Below are 17,845 nucleotides of genomic sequence, written 5' to 3'. Positions count from 1 at the left end.
AGCTACACAGAGAAACCCTGTCTTGAAAAAACAAAAAAAGAAAAAAGAAAAAAATAATTTAACTGGTCCTAATCCCTGATGCAAGGCACTTCAAAGCACTCACACAAAATGTCCATGTAAACAGCAGTGCAGTACATCTTTTAAATAACATGACTCATACACGGCTTGACTAGACTTAAGGAAAATAAAATCCATCATTGCTACAGCTAAAAGGCATGTTAAAATTCACAAGAAACTGCTTCTCTGAAGACTACTTAACCTCTGTGGAATATAAAAATTTCACAGACATTTCATACTGCAAAACCAGCATGCTCCTTGGGTATACATCAAGTTAGAATATTCATGAGTGATCAGGATTGAATGTAATAGGTATTTCTGAATACCTGGTTTTAACATCCGCCAGCCCTAATGGGCTGGACTATTTGTATTTTCTAATGGAAAATGCATTAGAAACCACAAAGGTACAAATTTCAGCCAACCTTTTCATGAGTTTCACTTAGTCCACAGTAACAAACAGTAGTGGCAATCATTTTTAAATTATTGACTAATTAGTTTTAATTAGCAAGAAAAATTCTGCATTATCTTAGTATATCCCATGTACACACAGCACCAGTTTAAACAGAATTATCAAACACCTACAGCATCCTGTTGCTCTCCCTGAAAGTTCATTTCTTACTACTTTCCAGTCAAGGATAAAATTAGAACAGTGATAAACACTGATGGGGAAATTCAGTAAAATACACAATTGGCAAACTCTAAAAGGTCTACTGCATTCTCAGGAACCTACCAGCTCAGCAAAACAGTTTCTGTCTCTGAGAGGACCAGCACACAGGATTGGGAGGCCAAACCATCAGGTCAGGCCACACTCTGATTCTATTACTAAGCAATTGCCATATACACCATCTGGAGAGTGTGACCAGGAAGTTCTGAGTTTACCCCCCGGCTTCCAAAACTAACCAGACTCCACTGAGGGTAGGTTAGCTTCTTGCATGAAAATCGGCACATCTGCCTTTTACTAGTTTGATTCTTTCTAGCATGCCCTTGTGAGGCATTAAAAGGGATAATGGCATATATAGGTATGCACAGTCAAGAATCAACTATAAATATTCAGACTGTTGCATTTTAAAATTACATCAAAGTAACTCCCCAAAGAAAACCAGTTTCTTCATAAATGAAATATAGTATATAAAAAAGCTGGGATGATGCGTAATTCAAATACAAAACTCAGGTAGAAAACACCCTATTTTTTTCCTCCAAACTACATAGGTTCATACAGTTGACCCTACCATGTAACTGATCCATATACAATTACACCACTGGTATAAAGTACTATTAATACTAACTCTTCAGTCAGGAAACTGAGGTTCTAGGTTCTGTCAACTGCATTAAAATTGCAGCATTGAGGCAGAGCCGAGAAGTACCGTCATTAAGCATGGCTTCCTTCTTCCTGTTCATGGGTCCCACAATTATTAAAAGACGGGATCTGTTCTGTAAATGACTGTGTCATCCACTGCCCATTTGGAACGTCACCAGGGGGCGCTTCTCCTCTCAGCTCGGCACCGTCGGCTGTCAGCCCATTTGAAGGAAAGCTGCGAGGTTCACCATTACATGGGTTTTCACCATAAGCACCGCCATACGCTGCTTCATAGCCGGGATCATACTTTTCTTCCTTAATAACCATCTTCTTTGCATCTTCTTGTGCGAGCTGTAGGTCAAACGTGTACTGCACCTCCTGGACGTCTGTGTTCCACTCAATGCCTTTCAGCTGATCTCGTAAATCCTTCAGCTTAATGTAGTAATGAACTTTGTCCTGGGCTCGAGGAAACTGAGCACAACTGGCACTGGAAGACGGCATGACATAGCAGAGAGTTTCTGTGTCTGGGATCTTGTGGGGCTGAAGCCCAAATTCCAAGTTCTTAACCTTTACTCCAAACACTTCTTTACTGAAAATTTCATAAATACATTTTCCATTAAACACCGCTATGCGTGGCCGGTATTTCTGCAGTTTCTGCACTAGGATTCGCCCTCCTTCCCGGAACTCCTTACTAGACAGATCCTTGCTGCCCGGCGTTGTCCTTTCTACCATGTTGGTGAACCCAATGCCATACTTCCCTGGTAAGGTGTGGTCATCCATGTGATTCAGCTGAACCTCACTCAGCCCCGACATGAACAGACACTTCCAGAAATGGTTTCCAGGTCCAGGGTAATGATGCCCTTTGTAAGCAGCCATTAATCCTGGGTTAATGCCGATGATCACAATATCCAGATTGAAGGTCAAAATATCAGGCAGAGTCTTAGCCAAAAGCTCTGCTTCAGAAACGCCACTGAAACGGTTCACTTTTCTTTTCACTTTAAAGGTGTCAGTGATTTTTTTTTGCTTCTCTTTTGATTTTGTGGACTTGCCAGATTTTTTTGACTCAGCAGTTTTCTTGGGTTCCACTGGGTCCTTGGGTTCTGATGCTCTGGTTTTCCTTTTCCTTCTTTTTGGAGCCTCTGGTACAGGCTCCTCGGCAGGAGCTTCTACTGGCATCCTATAGTGATATTTTATTTGTGCTGAAATGTGATTTTATTTGTATGTTAATAAAGTTGCCTGGAGATCAGAGCTAAGAGCAAGCCATTTAGAAGACGTCTGGCATGGTGGCATACATCCTTAATCCAATCACATGGCAGGCAGAATTTCTGTGTGTTCAAGGACACAGCCAAGCGGTGACCCGAACCTTTATAATTAACTTAATTTCACGTGTCAGCCACCGATTCCCCTGTCCTCTCTCCTCCCACCCCCCAGCCCTTCCCTCCAATCCACCCTCTATTCTCACCTCCTCCAAGACAAGGTCTCCCCTGGGGAGTCAGCCCAGCCTGGTAGACTCAGTCAAGGCAGGTCCAGCCCCCTCCTCCCTACACCAAGGCTGAGCAAAGTGTCCCAGCATAGGCCCCAGGCTCAGAGTGGGAGAACAGAGAGGGAGATACCATGATGAATGAAGACCCCAGAGGAATAGGAAGAAGCAGAGAAGACCTGAACCTTTAATCTCAGTATGAACCATAGAGACCTGGAGGTCTGTATAGACAGGCAGTGACGAGGAAGTCACATGGTTGAGTTTAGAACCAATGAGAAGGCAGAACAGAAAGGCAATAAAAAGACAGGACACAGGAAGAAGGTCTCTCTCTGAGGGCAAGGACAGCATCGAGTGGTAAGATAAGGTGGTCTTAGCTCTTGGTTACTGCTCAATCTCTGGGCTTTTAACTTTTTATTTGGCTCTGTGTTTCTTATTTAATAAGATCGTTTAGAATTACATCTACAGCATCTGCTATTCAGTCATGACAATGTTAGGAGCTTCAGCCATCATTTGTTGAAATGGAAATGAGTAGAAAGCTTGAACTTGCTCCAGGGAATACCTGCGCACACCCTCCACATCCGTGGTGGCACCACTGAGAGAGCGGCCCACTCTGCCGCAGAGTGCTACTGCAATACTCTTAACTTAAAAAACTCCTATAGCGTGAATCTTAAAAGTTCTTATTAATAAAATCAAACCCGAGGCCAGTTATTGGGGTTAATGCTGGTAGATCAGAGAGAGAAAACAAGCCACAGCTAACCTCACCTGGCCAACTTCTCAGCTGGTCTTGTTTCCTCAGACTGGAAGCTTCTGTGTCCTCATCCCAATGACTCTCAGCTCAACTATGTTGCTCCAAAGCCTGAAAGCTTAACCAGACAAATGCTAGTTTCTGGTCCTCAACGCCTTATAAACCTTTCTGCTTTCTACCACCACTCCCTGGGATTAAAGGCTGCTTTCTGGGATTAAGGGCGTGAGTCACCATGCCTGGCTGTTTCCAATGCGGCCTTGAACTCACAGAGATCCAGAGGGATTTCTGTCTCTGGAATGCTAGGATTAAAGGCGTGTGCTACCACTGCCTAACCTCTATGTTTAATATTGTGGCTTTTCTGTTCTCTGACCCCAGATAAGTTTATTAGGATACACAATATTTTGGGGAACACAATACCACCACAAACTCCCATTAATTGATTGCCCTCCCCCGCAAGGGTCTTGGTATGCCTGTACCATGGGTCTATATTCCTGTATATCAACTAACCTTTTTACCATGGGAAACTGACCTGAACTCTTCAGCAGAAATGGTTCTATGAAATAGAAGGGGACTAGACTTAGTACTCCTAAAAAAAGAGGGAGGGTATGTGCTGCCTTGGGTGAATCCTGTTGCTTCTATGCTAACCACTCACATTGTTAGAAATACTCTTTAAGAGCTCAAAGTAAGTCTTCTTGTAAGACACAAAAGAGAAACAACCATAATTTTCCTGGTTTCATAAACTCTTTAATTGGTCCCCTTGGCTAACAACCTATTATTCTCCATTGCTGGACCATTGCGTATTGTTTTGATACTTGTGGTGATATTTTGTTTGTGATCTAACAAATAAAGCTTGCTTGAAGATTAGAGTACAGAGATAAGCCATTAATTAGCCATAGAGGCCAGGCAGTGGTGGCACATACCTTTAATCCGAGCATTGAGGAGGTAGAAGCAGATGGATTTCTGTGAGTTCAAGGCCACCCTGAACTAAATGAGATTAATACAGTCTAAAAGAGAAACAGAGCTAGGCGATGATGGCTCACACCTTTAATCTCAGCACTTAGGAGACACATGCTTTTAATCCCAGCACTAGGAAGGTGGAGACAGGAGGGGCTGGGTGGAGAGAGGAATATAAAGTGGGAGAAGACAGGAGCATATTGCATTGTTTAAGGATTTGTAGAGACAGGACCCTTTTCAGTCTAAGACTTCTAAGTAAGAAGTCTTTCTAGTGGCTGGCTGCTCTGCTTCTCTGATCTTTCTGCTTTAACCCTGACATCTGACACTGAGTTTTTATTATCAAGACCAATTAGGATTTGTGCTACAGATATTCTTAATGATTGGTTCATGTAACATTAATCTTGAAAAGTCTTGGTGGGAATGCAAGCTTGTACAACCACTTTGGAAATCAATATGGTGCTTTCTTAGAAAATTGGGAATCAATCTCCCCCAAGATCCAGCTATACCACTCTTGGGCATATACCCAAGAAATGCTCAACCACACCATAAGAGCACTTGTTCAACTATGTTCATATCAGCATTGTTTGTAATAGCCAGAACATGGAAACAACCCAGATGCCCTTCAACTGAAGAATGGATAAGCAAAATGTGGTACATATACACAATGGAATACTACTCAGCAGAGAAAAACAATGGCATCATGAGGTTTGCAGACAAATGGATGGATCTAGAAAAAATCATCCTGAGTGAGGTAACCCAGACTCAGAAAGACAAACATGGTATGTATTCACTCATAGCAGGATACTAGACATGAAACAAGGATGACTTGTCTGCTACTCACATCACCAGGGAGGCTACCTGGAAAACAGGACCCCAAGAAAGACACAGGGATCGCCCAATGACAGAGAAATGGAATGAGATCTACATGAACAGCCGGGACATGAGTGGGGGTAATGAAAGGCGAGGGTTGAGGGAAAGAGAGCTTGGGGGAGCGGGAGATCCCAGCTGGATCAACAACAGAGAGGGAGAACAAGGAATAGGAGACCATGGTAAATGAAGACCACATGAGAATAGGAAGAAGCAAAGTGCTAGAGAGGCCCACAGAAATCCACAAAGATACCCACACAACAGACTGCTGGCAATGGTCGAGAGACAGCCCGAACTGACCTACTCTGGTGATGGGATGGCCAAACACCCTAATTGTTGTGCTAGAAACCTCATCCAACTACTGAGGGATCTGGATGCAGAGATCCATGACTAGGCCCCGGGTGGATCTCTGGGAGTCCAATTAGCGGGAATGAGGAGGGTTTATATGAGTGAGAATTGTTGAGACCAAGGTTGGATAAAGCACAGGGACAAATAGCCAAATGAATGGAAACACATGAACTATGAACCAATGGCTGAGGGGTCCCCACTGGATCAGGCCCTCCGAATGGGTGAGACAGTTGATTGGCTTGATCTGTTTGGGAGGCATCCAGGCAGTGGGACCAGATCTTGTGCTCATTGCATGAGTTGGCTGTTTGAAACCTGGGGCGTATGCAGGATTGTTTGGCTCGGCCTGGGAGGAGGGGACTAGACCTACCTGGACTGAGTCTACCAGGTTGACCTCAGTCTGTGGGGAAGGCTTTGCCCTGGAGGAGATGGGAATGGAGGGGGGTTCGGGGGAAGGTGAGGGGGACGGGAGGGGGGAGAACAAGGGAATCCGTGGCTGATATGTAGAACTGAATTGTATTGCAAAATAAATTAAAATAAATTAAAAAAAATCTAGAGCCAGATTTTGGGGTAAAAGCTGAAAGATAAGAGAAGCAGAGCAAGCCACAGCCAACCTCATCTCACCAACTCCTCAGCCAATCCTGTTTCCTCAGACTACAAGCCTTTGGGTCCTCACCTGAAAGAATGTCAGCTGAACTGCCTTAGTTCCTGTTTCCTCATGGCTTATATACCTTTCTCCGCCCTGCTGTCACTTCCTGGGATTAAAGGCGTGTGTGCTTCCCAGTACTGGGATTAAAGGTGTGTGCCGCCACTGCCTGGCTCTTTTCCAGTGTGACTTGAACTCACAGAGATCCAGACAGATCTGCCTCCCAGTGATAGGATTAAAGATGTGTGTCACCACTGTCTGGCCTCTATGTCTAATCTAGTGGCTGGCTCTGTCCTCTGATCCTCAAGGCAAGCTTTATTGGGGTACACAATAAACCATTACAAGTTCATGTGTGATTAATGTGCTGATTAGATTTGTGAGAAACTGCATTTCTAAAGTGGAACTCTTGGTCTTCTGCTCACAATACTTTCCCCTAGCCACCCAAACCTTTGAAGACCGAATGTAGGAAGATTTATATACAGACAATGAATCAAGGGTTTGATCTGTTACAAACTCTAGGGGGAAATGTGGAGTCCACAATAATTCAAAATATTAGTCACCTACCCTGTTTCTTCTGCAGTTCTGAGAAGAACAGTTGGTTAAAAGTTAAGACAAGGCCCCAGTTGTGTCAAGAACTATGTTAAGATAATCACAGACTTGTGTAAGCAAATCCCCTGTTAAGCTTGTACAAATACCTTGTTACCACAAATTGTACTACTAGTTGTAAAATGTTATCATAAGTTGTAAATTCCCAGAATGTACCATCAAGACTTAATCTCAAATTGTAAAAATTCCTTTCTTATATCAACCTTGATCCCCCCCCCCCACTTATGGCTTTTGCTTTAAAAAGGAGCTACTCCCTCTGTTCAGGGTCATGGTGTCAGAACCTAAGCTGCCTGTGGCTCTAACTAGTTAGAAGTTCTGCTACCCCATGGTGATGGAGTAAAGTTGACTTTGTTCATCTAACTTTGGTGGCCTAGTCTTCAATATTTGTGTGACTCCCAGACCCAACACATTCTCATCTGTTCCTAAGCTGTCACATTGACATTACTGAAACACCCTAGCCCTTCAGGCTTACACCCCCAAGCCTCAGGAAAAGAGAAGCTTCAAGCACCAGGAAATGAGAAACTAAAAATCTAGTTCCCAGGGCAACCTGACTCAGCCACTACTCAATCACCCCTGTAACAATATAACAATGTAAAAAGATTTCTGTTAAGAGATGTGCTCAACTGTGACTGGGATAGTTGCAGGTGTTCCAGGAAGGACCACCGTGACCTGTGTGTAAGCTCCACTCCCGCCCTGATACCCCCCTTGAGGTTTACGTAGCTGTACCCCCTCTGTGATCACCCTGTGATCAGATCATGTTCTTGTAAAACGAAATTGTATGGGAATTGTAATCTTATGGCTTTTATGGGTTTTTCCTTTAAAAGCCCTTATGGGGCTGCAGTAAGATGCGGCTCTTGCTCTTACGAGCAGAGTTTGCCCTTCTATATAGAAGCTTAATAAATCCTCGTGCTGTTGCATCAACTGGACTGGAGTCTGGGTTCTTGGGGTGCCCACTTGAGACCCTAAACTTTGGGGTCAAACAATTACTATCACAATATAAAACCCAAACAACTTTTAAAGTCCCATAGTCTTCAAAAATTCCAAAGCCGTAAAAATTTAAGTTCTCTTTAAAACCCAATGGCTCTTTTAAAGTTCAAAGTTTCTCAACTGTGGGCTTTTCAATAATAATAATAATAATAATAATAATAATAATAATAATAATAATAAAAACCCAAACAAGTTAAAATTCTTCTTACTTCAAAAGATAAAAACCAGGGCAGAGTCACAACCAAATCAAACCACAAACAAACTTCAACACTGCAAAACATGCTTGATGTCTGGGACACACTCATAATTCTCTGGGTCCCAAAGAGCCTGGGGAGCTAGCTTCATTTCACTGCCCCTACCTCTACAGAACAAATAGCTCATTTCATAGGCTCAGGCCAGCCTCCACTGCTGTCTTTGGCAGTGATTACACATGGTACTGGTATCTCCAATGTCCTGGGGTCTCCATTGCAACTGAGGCTATGCCCTCACCAATGGCCTCTCTTCAGGGACTCCAGCACTGCCACAAAATGCCAAGCCTCAGCTTCTCTTCATGATCTCTTTACACCTTCAAAAACAGCTCTACCTTGGGGACTGGAGAGATTATTCAGTGGTTAAGAGCACTTGATGCTCTTGCAGAGGACTAGTGATTGATTCCCAGTACCCACATGGTAGTTCCAAACCATCTCTAATTTATTTTTGAAGATCTCATGCCCTCTTTCAATCTTTGTGGGCACCAAGTACTTACATGGTGCACAGACATACATGCAGACAAAACCTTTGCACATAAAATGAAATGGAAAAAAAAAGCTAATAAAACTTACATAAATATGAGCACCACTTGGGTGACTCCTACCAGGTTCAGACAAAAGCATGAGATGCAGTCTTTGCCCTCTCTAGACCACAGCTTCTGTGTGCTGAACCTGAGGGTATATTTCATGAAGACTGTACCTCAGTGATACCTGTTTCTTCTCAACCATTGCTCATTTCCTAGCTCCTGTTAACCAGCACTGATTGTCAGAGTGAAGCAGTGGTTTTACTTCAGTGGTGCTGGTCTCTAGCTAATCACAGCTATTCTTCAGCTCTGGCTGAGCCGACACCACAGACTGATTAGTAATTCAAAAAATATAACAAAGTGACACAGGTAGACTTTGCTTCCTTCTGAACCTTCACAAGGGAGTCCCCCATCATCCGCCTTGTTCTCATCTTGTTTTTTTTTAATCTCTCACAGAAGAGCCACTGAGCTTTGATCAGTCATTGGCTTTTCCAGTCCAAAGTTCCAATGCCACCACAATCCTTACCATATCACATGGTCAGGTCTGTCACAGCAGTACCCCACTCCTGGCAAGAAGTTCTGTCTTAGTTATTTTTCTACTTCTGTGATAAAATACCAAGATTATGGAAACTTATGGCAGAAGTGTGCTGTGGGATGTTCTGTATGGCAAATGTGTTGCTCTGATTGGTTAGTAAATAAAACACTGATTGGCCAGTAGTCAGGCAGGAAGTATAGGCGGGACAAGGAGGAGAGAATTCTGGGAAGTGGAAGGCTGAGTCAAAGAGACACTGCCAGCCGCCGCCATGACAAACAGCATGTGAAGATGCTGGTAAGCCACAAGCCACGTGGCAAGGTATAGATTTATAGAAATGGATTAATTTAAGATATAAGAACAGTTAGCAAGAAGCCTGGTATGGCCATACAGTTTGTAAGCAATATAAGTCTCTGTGTTTACTTGGTTGGGTCTGAGTGGCTGTGGGACTGGCGGGTGAGAGAGATTTGTCCTGACTGTGGGCAAGGCAGGAAAACTCTAGCTACAGAATTGTCAATTTGGGGCTTACAGTTCCAGAGGGATAAGAGTTCATTGCCATCATGTCAGGGAGGTGTGACAGCAGGCTGCCATGGTGGTAGGAACAGCTGAGAGCTCACATCTCAAACACAAGCAGAAAGAGGAGCAAACAAACTCAAAATGCCATGTAGTTTTTGAAATCACAAAATCTGCCCCCCCACCATGACATATTTCCATTAGGGATGCCACACCTCTTGCATCTACCAAAACAAGGCCATAAATTTGTGGCCAAGTATTCAAAATATCTGAGCCTATTGGAGTCATTGTCACTTAAACCACTAGATACAATGAAAATAGTCCAATAAAAGAAAGAAATCAAAATACAGAGACCATGACAAGCATGCCACCCAGAAGATGAGCACCGTAGGAGACTCAGTCTACTTGATTTTCTTCAGACAGAAATGGGGGAGAGAGGGAGAAGTATGGGAAAGAGATATGTGAAGGAGGAACATGGAAACACAGATCCCTTTTCTTTTCCTTTTCATTAAACATTTTAGGAGACAGAGTCTAATGTAGCTGAGTCTGACCTGTATCTCAGTATGTATCTGAAGTTTGCACTGAATTCCTGATCCTCCTGTCTCCACCTCCCAAGCACTGGGATTAAGGTGTGCAGCACCACACCAGGCTGTTCATTTCCTATTAGTAACTGCCTCTGTTAACTGAGTGTGCTAATATGGGCACATCTGGGCCTCAACAGAGTGTATCACTTGAAACATAGATGAGAGGCAGACAGCACTGGAGGTGGGAAGCCATGAATCAGAATGCCTGGCCCTGCCTTTAAAAAAACCAAGAGGGTTGGTCATCAGCACCTTCAAGGATCCTCCACTTCTTGTACTGAGCACTCATGCTTCAGATTGACTTTATTCTGGAACTGAGTATTCAGCATAGTCCAAGTACATCCTCAAAAAATAATGAAGTCCATGGGGAAACAAACTGTAGTCCCCAGTATGTAGTTCATCCTCCAGGAGTTCTTGATGTTTATCTCAGGACTGCTCCCCATTTCCTTCAATGCACCTCAGTCTCATTTTGGCCTGATACTATTGGTGGAGCTATCAATACCTCCCTATCTATAAATGGCATGTAACACCCAGACACAGGACCCTGCAGTGAGGCACCTGTGACTTAGCAGCATCTAAAAGGTCACCATACTGAGGTTCACATTCAAGGGAAGTGAAGGATGTGACCAGAAGTTGAGACTGGAAGCTGTGGAGTTGGAGAACTCTGTAAGAACCACCACTAGAATGAAATGGGGTCACTCAGAAATGCCTTAGGCCATGGCACACTGTGGATAGGGACTCCTTTCTCTCCTACATCTCTCCATGTTGTTTACCCTAGTTTGTTGGAGTAAGTGTGGCCTTGTTGAAGAAAGTGTGTAACTGTGGGGGGTGGGCTTTGAGGTCTCCTTTGTTCAAGCTATGCCCAGTGTGGGACATAGACTCCTTCTGCTGCATGTAGATCAACATGTAGAACTCTTAGCTCCTTCTCTAGGACCATGTCTGCCTGCATGCCACCTGACATAATGATAATGGACTAGACCTCTGAACTGTAAGCTAGCCCCAATTAAATATTTTCTCATATAAGAGCTGCCTTGGTCATGGTGTCTTCCCACAGCAATAGAAACCCTAACTAAGACAGTCTTTATGAGCATAGTTGACAGTATTCAGTTCATGAGACACAGGGAATGACAGGTAGGTGGTAGGAGTGTAGAGGCTTCCCATCATACTAGACATGAGAGTCATGATTTGTCAATCACCTATAGTTATTGTTTCCCATTTTAAAGGATGAAATTATATACACCATTGTTGTAAATGCTTTCCTCGGTGATCACACACAGTGAAGTATAACCTATTTTATTTCAGTCAACAGGATAACAAACAGAAATGTTCCTGGGATTCCAGATGTGGAAATTTAAACCTTCTCATTATTCTTTGCTTCTAAAGAGCACAGGCGTCACTTTTCCTGCCCTTAGGATGACAGACTTCCTGCTCAGTAGCACCTTGAATGCTGGGACCAAGGCTTAGGTCTTATGACCACCTCAGCAAGAGCCAAGGCTTGTCAGAGAGTGCTCATTAATATTGTTCATAGATATGTGGAGCTGTCCAACCTGGGTCCACAGAGGCACAAAGATGCCATTGTGTGACCAGCACCTGTGACCAGAGCCTGGGCCAGCTGAGTCTCAGAACAGGACATTGAGGGCTAAGAAGCACAGGATGGGGAGGAAGGAAGCAGAGTTCTTGCTGAGGAGGGAGCTGGGCTGAGTCATTAGAGGAGGCAGCCAGGGAAGCTCAGCCATGGACTCTGGATGCAGGGGGCCCTGGCCTCTTTGTTCTTCTCTTGCCCTTCTCATCCAATGTGACTTAGACCTGGGGTGACTTTGGTGTCCTGTCAGTGTTCAGACAAACGAGAGGGTAAAATCTAGTGTGGTGGGGGCTTTGTCTGAGAAAGCTGGTGCAGTCGAACAAACACTAGCTCTCAACTGTCTGTGTCTGACCTAAGAACCTATCACAGGCCACAGGTGTGGAAGGGGCTTCAGTTTTGCGGGGTGGGCTGGGGTTCCATCACTCCTTTCAGCCGCCCTCAGATGACCAACACATCAGAGGATACAATATTCTTTGTCAAAGTTGATGTTCCCGAGCGTACACAGTTGAAACACTGACCTATCCCTTAGTGAACACTTAATCTTGATCCCTGACATGTAGCTAGAGATATCCAGCTCCCAGGTAACATCATGAAGCACAGGCATCAAGGCATTCATCACTCCTCGGGAGCTTAGGATGTAACAGAGGAGGTGGATGATGGGTAGAGGTGAGGAAGAAGGAGTGAGACACTTGAGAGTAAGAAGCACTCTAAGAGAGCACAGCTGTCTCCAGGTACAAAATGTAGCAATTCAGGTGATGGTAGGTTTGAATGTGGCTGGGAGCCTCTTTGAAGAGGTGCTCTTTCAGGAGACCCAGAGTCTACATACATGCCTGCCAGGCATGAGCAGTAGAGAGATCAGATCCTAGATTGCAGTGTGGGCTCTGTAAATCATCAGGACTTTGTGTGGAGAAGTATTCTAGTACCTTTGTGGTCAAGAGGCACAGGAATGTCACCTTCCAGAGAAAGGGGCCAGGGCAGCCATGATGTCCAAAGGGGCAGAGCAGGGCTAGGTATAGCAAGGGAATGAACTCATCCCTACATGATTGGCCCAGAGTGTGGGCTGTGTCCCTACCCCACTCCTGAGTCTCTTGTATTCTTCTGGTCCTTCAGGAGTAACACCTTTGGATGGTGCAGACATTGCAAGGCATTGTGTCTTTTATCTTCAGTGAACTACCACCATATTACCCAACACCAACAATATACACCCCCATGATGGACATGTATTTGGCCATGACAGCCGGCCAGGAAGGGTGTGGCTAGTGTCATTGTGGCCATAAAGGGCATCCTCTGAGGAGCCAGCACAGCCTCATCAGGCCACCCCAGCGACTTGCCTTGTCTGAGAGCACAGAGCCTGGAGATGCAGAGCCTGCTCCTGATTGTCACACTGTTTGTCCTGGTGGCTGTCCTACAAGCTCAGGATGACCTGCCCTTCCTCTCAGAAGAAAAGAAAGTGAGGCAGAGAGGGATGGTGGACAGGCGTATGTGGAAGGCTTGACTGCTGGCCAGTGTCTGAGGACGGGAGCCAGCACTCATGAGGGTTCAAGTCCTCTGAGTCTGAGCAGAGGCTGCTGATCTCCAGCACACATGGGCTCCTGAGCCACAGAGTTGGAGCAGGAAGGGTCCTAGAGCAGGGACACCCAGAACCATAAAGTCTCACTTGTTAGGACCTCTTGTGTGTTGTTTCCCAGACTCTGGATATGGATACCTCTTCTAGTTTGCCACCAATCAGTAGTTCTAATATAATTTTAAGGAGCAAGGGGTTGGAGAGTGGAACATCACTAACTTGGAGGCTGTATCTTGGGTTCTGAGATGTGTGTTCAGGCTGCATGCCTATGGGAACCTGGGGGAGACTTGGGGCTGGGCAAGTGTGGGCTCAGGACTCTCTCTGCCCTAGCTCTCAGGTGTCTGGTTCGTGAAGGCTATAGTGAATGAAAGAAACCTGACAGAGCTGGGGAGACCTCTGGTTCTGTTCCCTTATACACTGTCATGTCTGGAACAAGGAATTTTGGAGGTCAAGACTACGGTCATGTGAGTATCCCCAGTGTGTCTTTTCACCTTTCTATCCCCTTCTTCACTGTGTTGGGATATTGATGATAGAAAAGCCCCTTTATTAGAGGGGGCCACAGTCTTAGATTTCTACAACTTGGAGGGATTCATATGGCATTTCATGGGACATTGTTCTAAGGACGATGAAGCAGGTGAACTCAGTAGAGCACAGGCATGTGTTCTGAAATAGTCTATGGGTTGTTTTCCTGTTTTCCAGGTATGAGGGCCAGTGCATGAAGACAACAATGCATATGCAGAGAACAGAGAAGCCTGGTCAATACAGCTCCTGTGAGTCTTTATCTCAGTTTCTTCTCCTGTTGCTGTCAAAAAAACACTCTAATCAACACTGCTTAAGGGAGAAAGGGTTTGCTCTAGCTCACAGTTCAAGGTACAGTCCACAATGGTGGAGCATTCCTGGCAGCTGGAGCATGAAGCAGCTGCTGATATTGTGCCCATAGTCAGAAGAGAGAATGAGGGCATTCATGCTGGTGCTCAGATGGCTTCACCATTTACACAGTCCAGGATCTGCTGCCCAACAATGCCCCTGCCCACAATTAAGATGTTTCTTCCACAATAAATTAGCATAATATTTCCACTGTCATGGCCAGTGGAACAAAACCCAGGCAATTCTAGATCATGTCAAGTCATTAGCCAATAAGGCTCCTCTGGCTGCACCTGATTATCCCTTGCAAGCAAGCTCCTGGGGTTGCAGCATCCCTGCCCTGCTTACTTTTCAGGAAGACCCACCCAGTTAATTTCCAGGTGGCTTTAGAGATCACAGGCTAGTCCACACAAGAGGCTATGCCTCTGTCCACTGTCAGACATGGAGACTGAAGCTTAGGATTTAGGAAGCAGGGCAGGGTAGCTTCTAGGGGACAAGTCAGGCACAGCTTCCATCTTCCCTGACACTTGTGGTCCACAGCTAGGGATGACACCTTTCTAGGAGGAACTTCTGTCTTGTGATTGATCCACTGCAAGGTCTGGAGCCATCTGGCTGGATGCTCATGGGTTATTGCTGAAATATTCTAGACTGTTCCTTAGTGTTCTCTGAATGCTGTTTTTGAAAAAGATGCTATACACTCATTTCTCTTTAATCTGCAGTTTCCGGCCATAAACTCTTCTACATCTATGAGCTGCCAGTGAAGGACCACTACATCATATACATAGAAACTCTTTTGCATGAGAAAAAATTTCTTTCAGGACATCTGATAGGTGAGGGACCCCAGAGACACTACCTCCTACCCATGCTCTCTACTACCATTAGCTATTTGAATGTGTAACGGCTACATCCTGGCATTGGGAATTAAAAGCCCTCTGGGTATCCCTCTAGCAGCTCTGGTTTAGGTGCTCTGTGGCCAATGTGCATGATCTGAAGTGGGAAATTGTGGTATGCGCAGAACTTCCATGAGCAGATGTGGTCTTGAGCACTGACCAATAGGGGAGAAGATCCAGCCAGTGACTTACTACATGTCACTTGCTTGGGTCTCAGGTTTCAGAGCAGGCATGCCTCCTTGAAAATTTGCTTCCTAAAGGGGCCTTTTATGGGCAATGCACCCCAGGGACAGGATGCATACTAGTGACCCTGAAACACAGGGTCCTTCCTGGTTAGAGTGTGACATTGCTTGGCTTTTCAGGATGTCACCTATATTCTTGGTCATATAGTATTCTTATGTGTCAGTGATACCCACTGCCTGTGGAGAAGTCATCCACCCACATCCCACCTCCATGTTCACTCTGAGGGCCCCTCCCCTCTTTCTCCCATCTTCTCCGGGTTGAAGACCCTAATGCTGGACAGTGTTCTTGTCCGTGTGTTGCTGGCTCCCTGTAGAGCTGTGCAGTCGTGTCTCTGCTCATTTTGCCTCTACCCACAGGGAAGTGCCCCAAAGAAAATATGGAGGCCCTGGAAGAATTTAAGAAATTCACGCAGCACAAAGGACTTCTCCAAGAAAACATTATTGTGCCTCAGCAGAGGGGTGAGAGGATACTCTGCTCCACCCCCCCTGCCCCATGTACCCTCTGTGTCACCCATGCTGCTGCAGCTCTTGTGTAACCATGTGCCCTCCTTCACCAGCAGGGCCCTTCTTGTCATCTTAATCATGAGGCCATCCAAGGGGCAGGTGTACTCTGGGTCTTCACCTTGACACTTTCTTACATTCAGTTTTTTCTTTCTTTTACAGAACGTTGTGTTCCCAATCATGGCCGTGGTGAGTGATACTCTAAAGGAACCTTGAGAGAACCCAGATTTCCTCAGTTCCAGGGTTGAAGGTTCTATCTGTTCTTGACCTTGCTCCCATCCTTTCACTCAGGAGCGATCATGTTTAGCCAGGAAGCAGTGGCCACCTCAAGAGGTGTCCTCAAGTACTGTGCCCAAGAAATCTGCCCTTTCTTTCCCCAGAGTCTTTCCCACGTCATGATCTCCACTTTCTCTCGGTACCCACCAAACATAATTAGACATCTGCAATGTCCAGGAATTCAGAACTGTTCTGGGGCCCATGTGTTTTCACAGTGACCTCCCAGAGGCTTGATGGAAGGAAAACCCCTAACAGGCACCCACCTCCCAAGCAGCTTCTCTCTGACTGCTGTTCCCACGGTAAGAGGAGAGTTCTCTCACTTGTGTTTCTCTCTGTCACAGCCCACCAGGACCACAAATGCTGAGCTATCTTTGCCACTACTACATCGCAGTGACCTGACTGGACTACTCTCCCCCGGACCACCGTCTCCTGAGCTGCATTTCCCCCACCTGAGATTTACTCCTTCCTTGATTGTTATTCCCCACTGGACCACCATCCTGCTTTAGCTTTCAACCCCTCTCTGCCCATCTGAATCCAATAAAGAGTTTAGCATTTTTTGTCTGCGTTCAGCTTTTATGTGACAGACCTTCTCAGTTTCAGAAGTTTGATGTGATATTGGAATTAACAGATACCAGACACCAAGTAGCATGGCACCCAACAATCCTGTAGAGCTATGTGATATCTTAGAAGTTCAAATGATGTGCAGCCAATGCCAAACAGCTTCAGAAGATTTCTGACACCGGGGAAGGAGAATTTGAGGAGCCACCAGGGTGGACAGGACTGGCGATGGCATCAGGTTTACAAATGTCTGCAGGTCTCTACAGAGATCTTGCTCCATTGAGGGAACTTCATGGAATCCTGTGAGGGACCTAGCTTTTAATAATGTAGTAGCAGTGGCAGGGGTGGAGGGAAGAAGATTGCAAGACCCTCCCTCACCACACCTCAAGCAAGGCAGATCTGGGTGCAGAACTCTGGTTATTTTTACTTATTTTGGCTTTTGTGTGATTGGTTAGTATTCAAGGTCTGTGTTGACATTGCCTCAGGGACATGGTGGGACCACAGTGATGGAGGGATTGACCAGTACTTTGAATGATAAAAGTCATTGCCAATCTTAGTTGTACATGTATTCCTGGAGGATGAGTGTGCAACATCATTATCCCTGAGGAGATGCCCATTGCTGTTAAATGAGCATCAGCAGTAACCCTTCAGCCCAACTCCCACCCTCACCTGTTGCCCTCTCCTGCCTCTGTCTGCCTGGACCTGGTCATCTGGACTTGGCATAAAACCCTCAACAAGTTGGAGGGAAGAGATAGCAAGAAAAGTATAAATCTGGTGAGCACTGTGTGTGTCTCTGATGTATGAGATCCAGGTATATTTCGGAAAGGTCAAAGTCCTCCATGTAAAAATATAAAAGAAGAAGTGGACATATTTTACTGAACTAGGGATAAAAAGTTTGTTTCATAGTATCAAAGTATAGGGTGAAAAATCTTATGTGCAAAGTAGATTTGACTGCACTGAAGTAGATATGCTTTAAAAATTCAGTG

The 17,845-nt window shown here is 45.1% G+C and overlaps 2 protein-coding genes across 2 annotated transcripts in view; one reads left to right on the top strand and one right to left on the bottom strand.

Annotated features, from left to right (window-relative positions):
* Window positions 1–1,426: 1,426 nt before the first annotated feature.
* LOC128102703 (G/T mismatch-specific thymine DNA glycosylase-like) lies at window positions 1,427–13,196 on the bottom strand. The gene is given in 3 exon segments (XM_052726712.1): window positions 1,427–2,531; window positions 3,301–3,444; window positions 13,150–13,196. Coding segments are annotated over 3 exon segments (1,296 nt in total).
* Window positions 13,197–13,321: 125 nt separating this feature from the next.
* The window catches only part of LOC128102702 (vomeronasal secretory protein 2-like), a 41,862-nt gene continuing 37,338 nt past the window's right edge, over window positions 13,322–17,845 (top strand). The window contains exons 1-6 of the mRNA XM_052726711.1: window positions 13,322–13,414; window positions 13,859–13,992; window positions 14,228–14,298; window positions 15,112–15,222; window positions 15,882–15,983; window positions 16,188–16,214. Of these exons, the coding sequence (XP_052582671.1) occupies window positions 13,322–13,414; window positions 13,859–13,992; window positions 14,228–14,298; window positions 15,112–15,222; window positions 15,882–15,983; window positions 16,188–16,214 (538 nt within the window). The remainder of the gene's footprint in view (window positions 13,415–13,858; window positions 13,993–14,227; window positions 14,299–15,111; window positions 15,223–15,881; window positions 15,984–16,187; window positions 16,215–17,845) is intronic.

The sequence above is a fragment of the Peromyscus californicus genome, unplaced genomic scaffold (genome assembly GCF_007827085.1).
Source record: "Peromyscus californicus insignis strain IS unplaced genomic scaffold, ASM782708v3 Scaffold_7__1_contigs__length_154581171, whole genome shotgun sequence".
Taxonomy (NCBI): domain Eukaryota; kingdom Metazoa; phylum Chordata; class Mammalia; order Rodentia; family Cricetidae; genus Peromyscus; species Peromyscus californicus.
The sequence above is the reverse complement of the archived record's forward strand: the minus strand, read 5'-3'. Positions and strand labels throughout refer to the sequence as shown.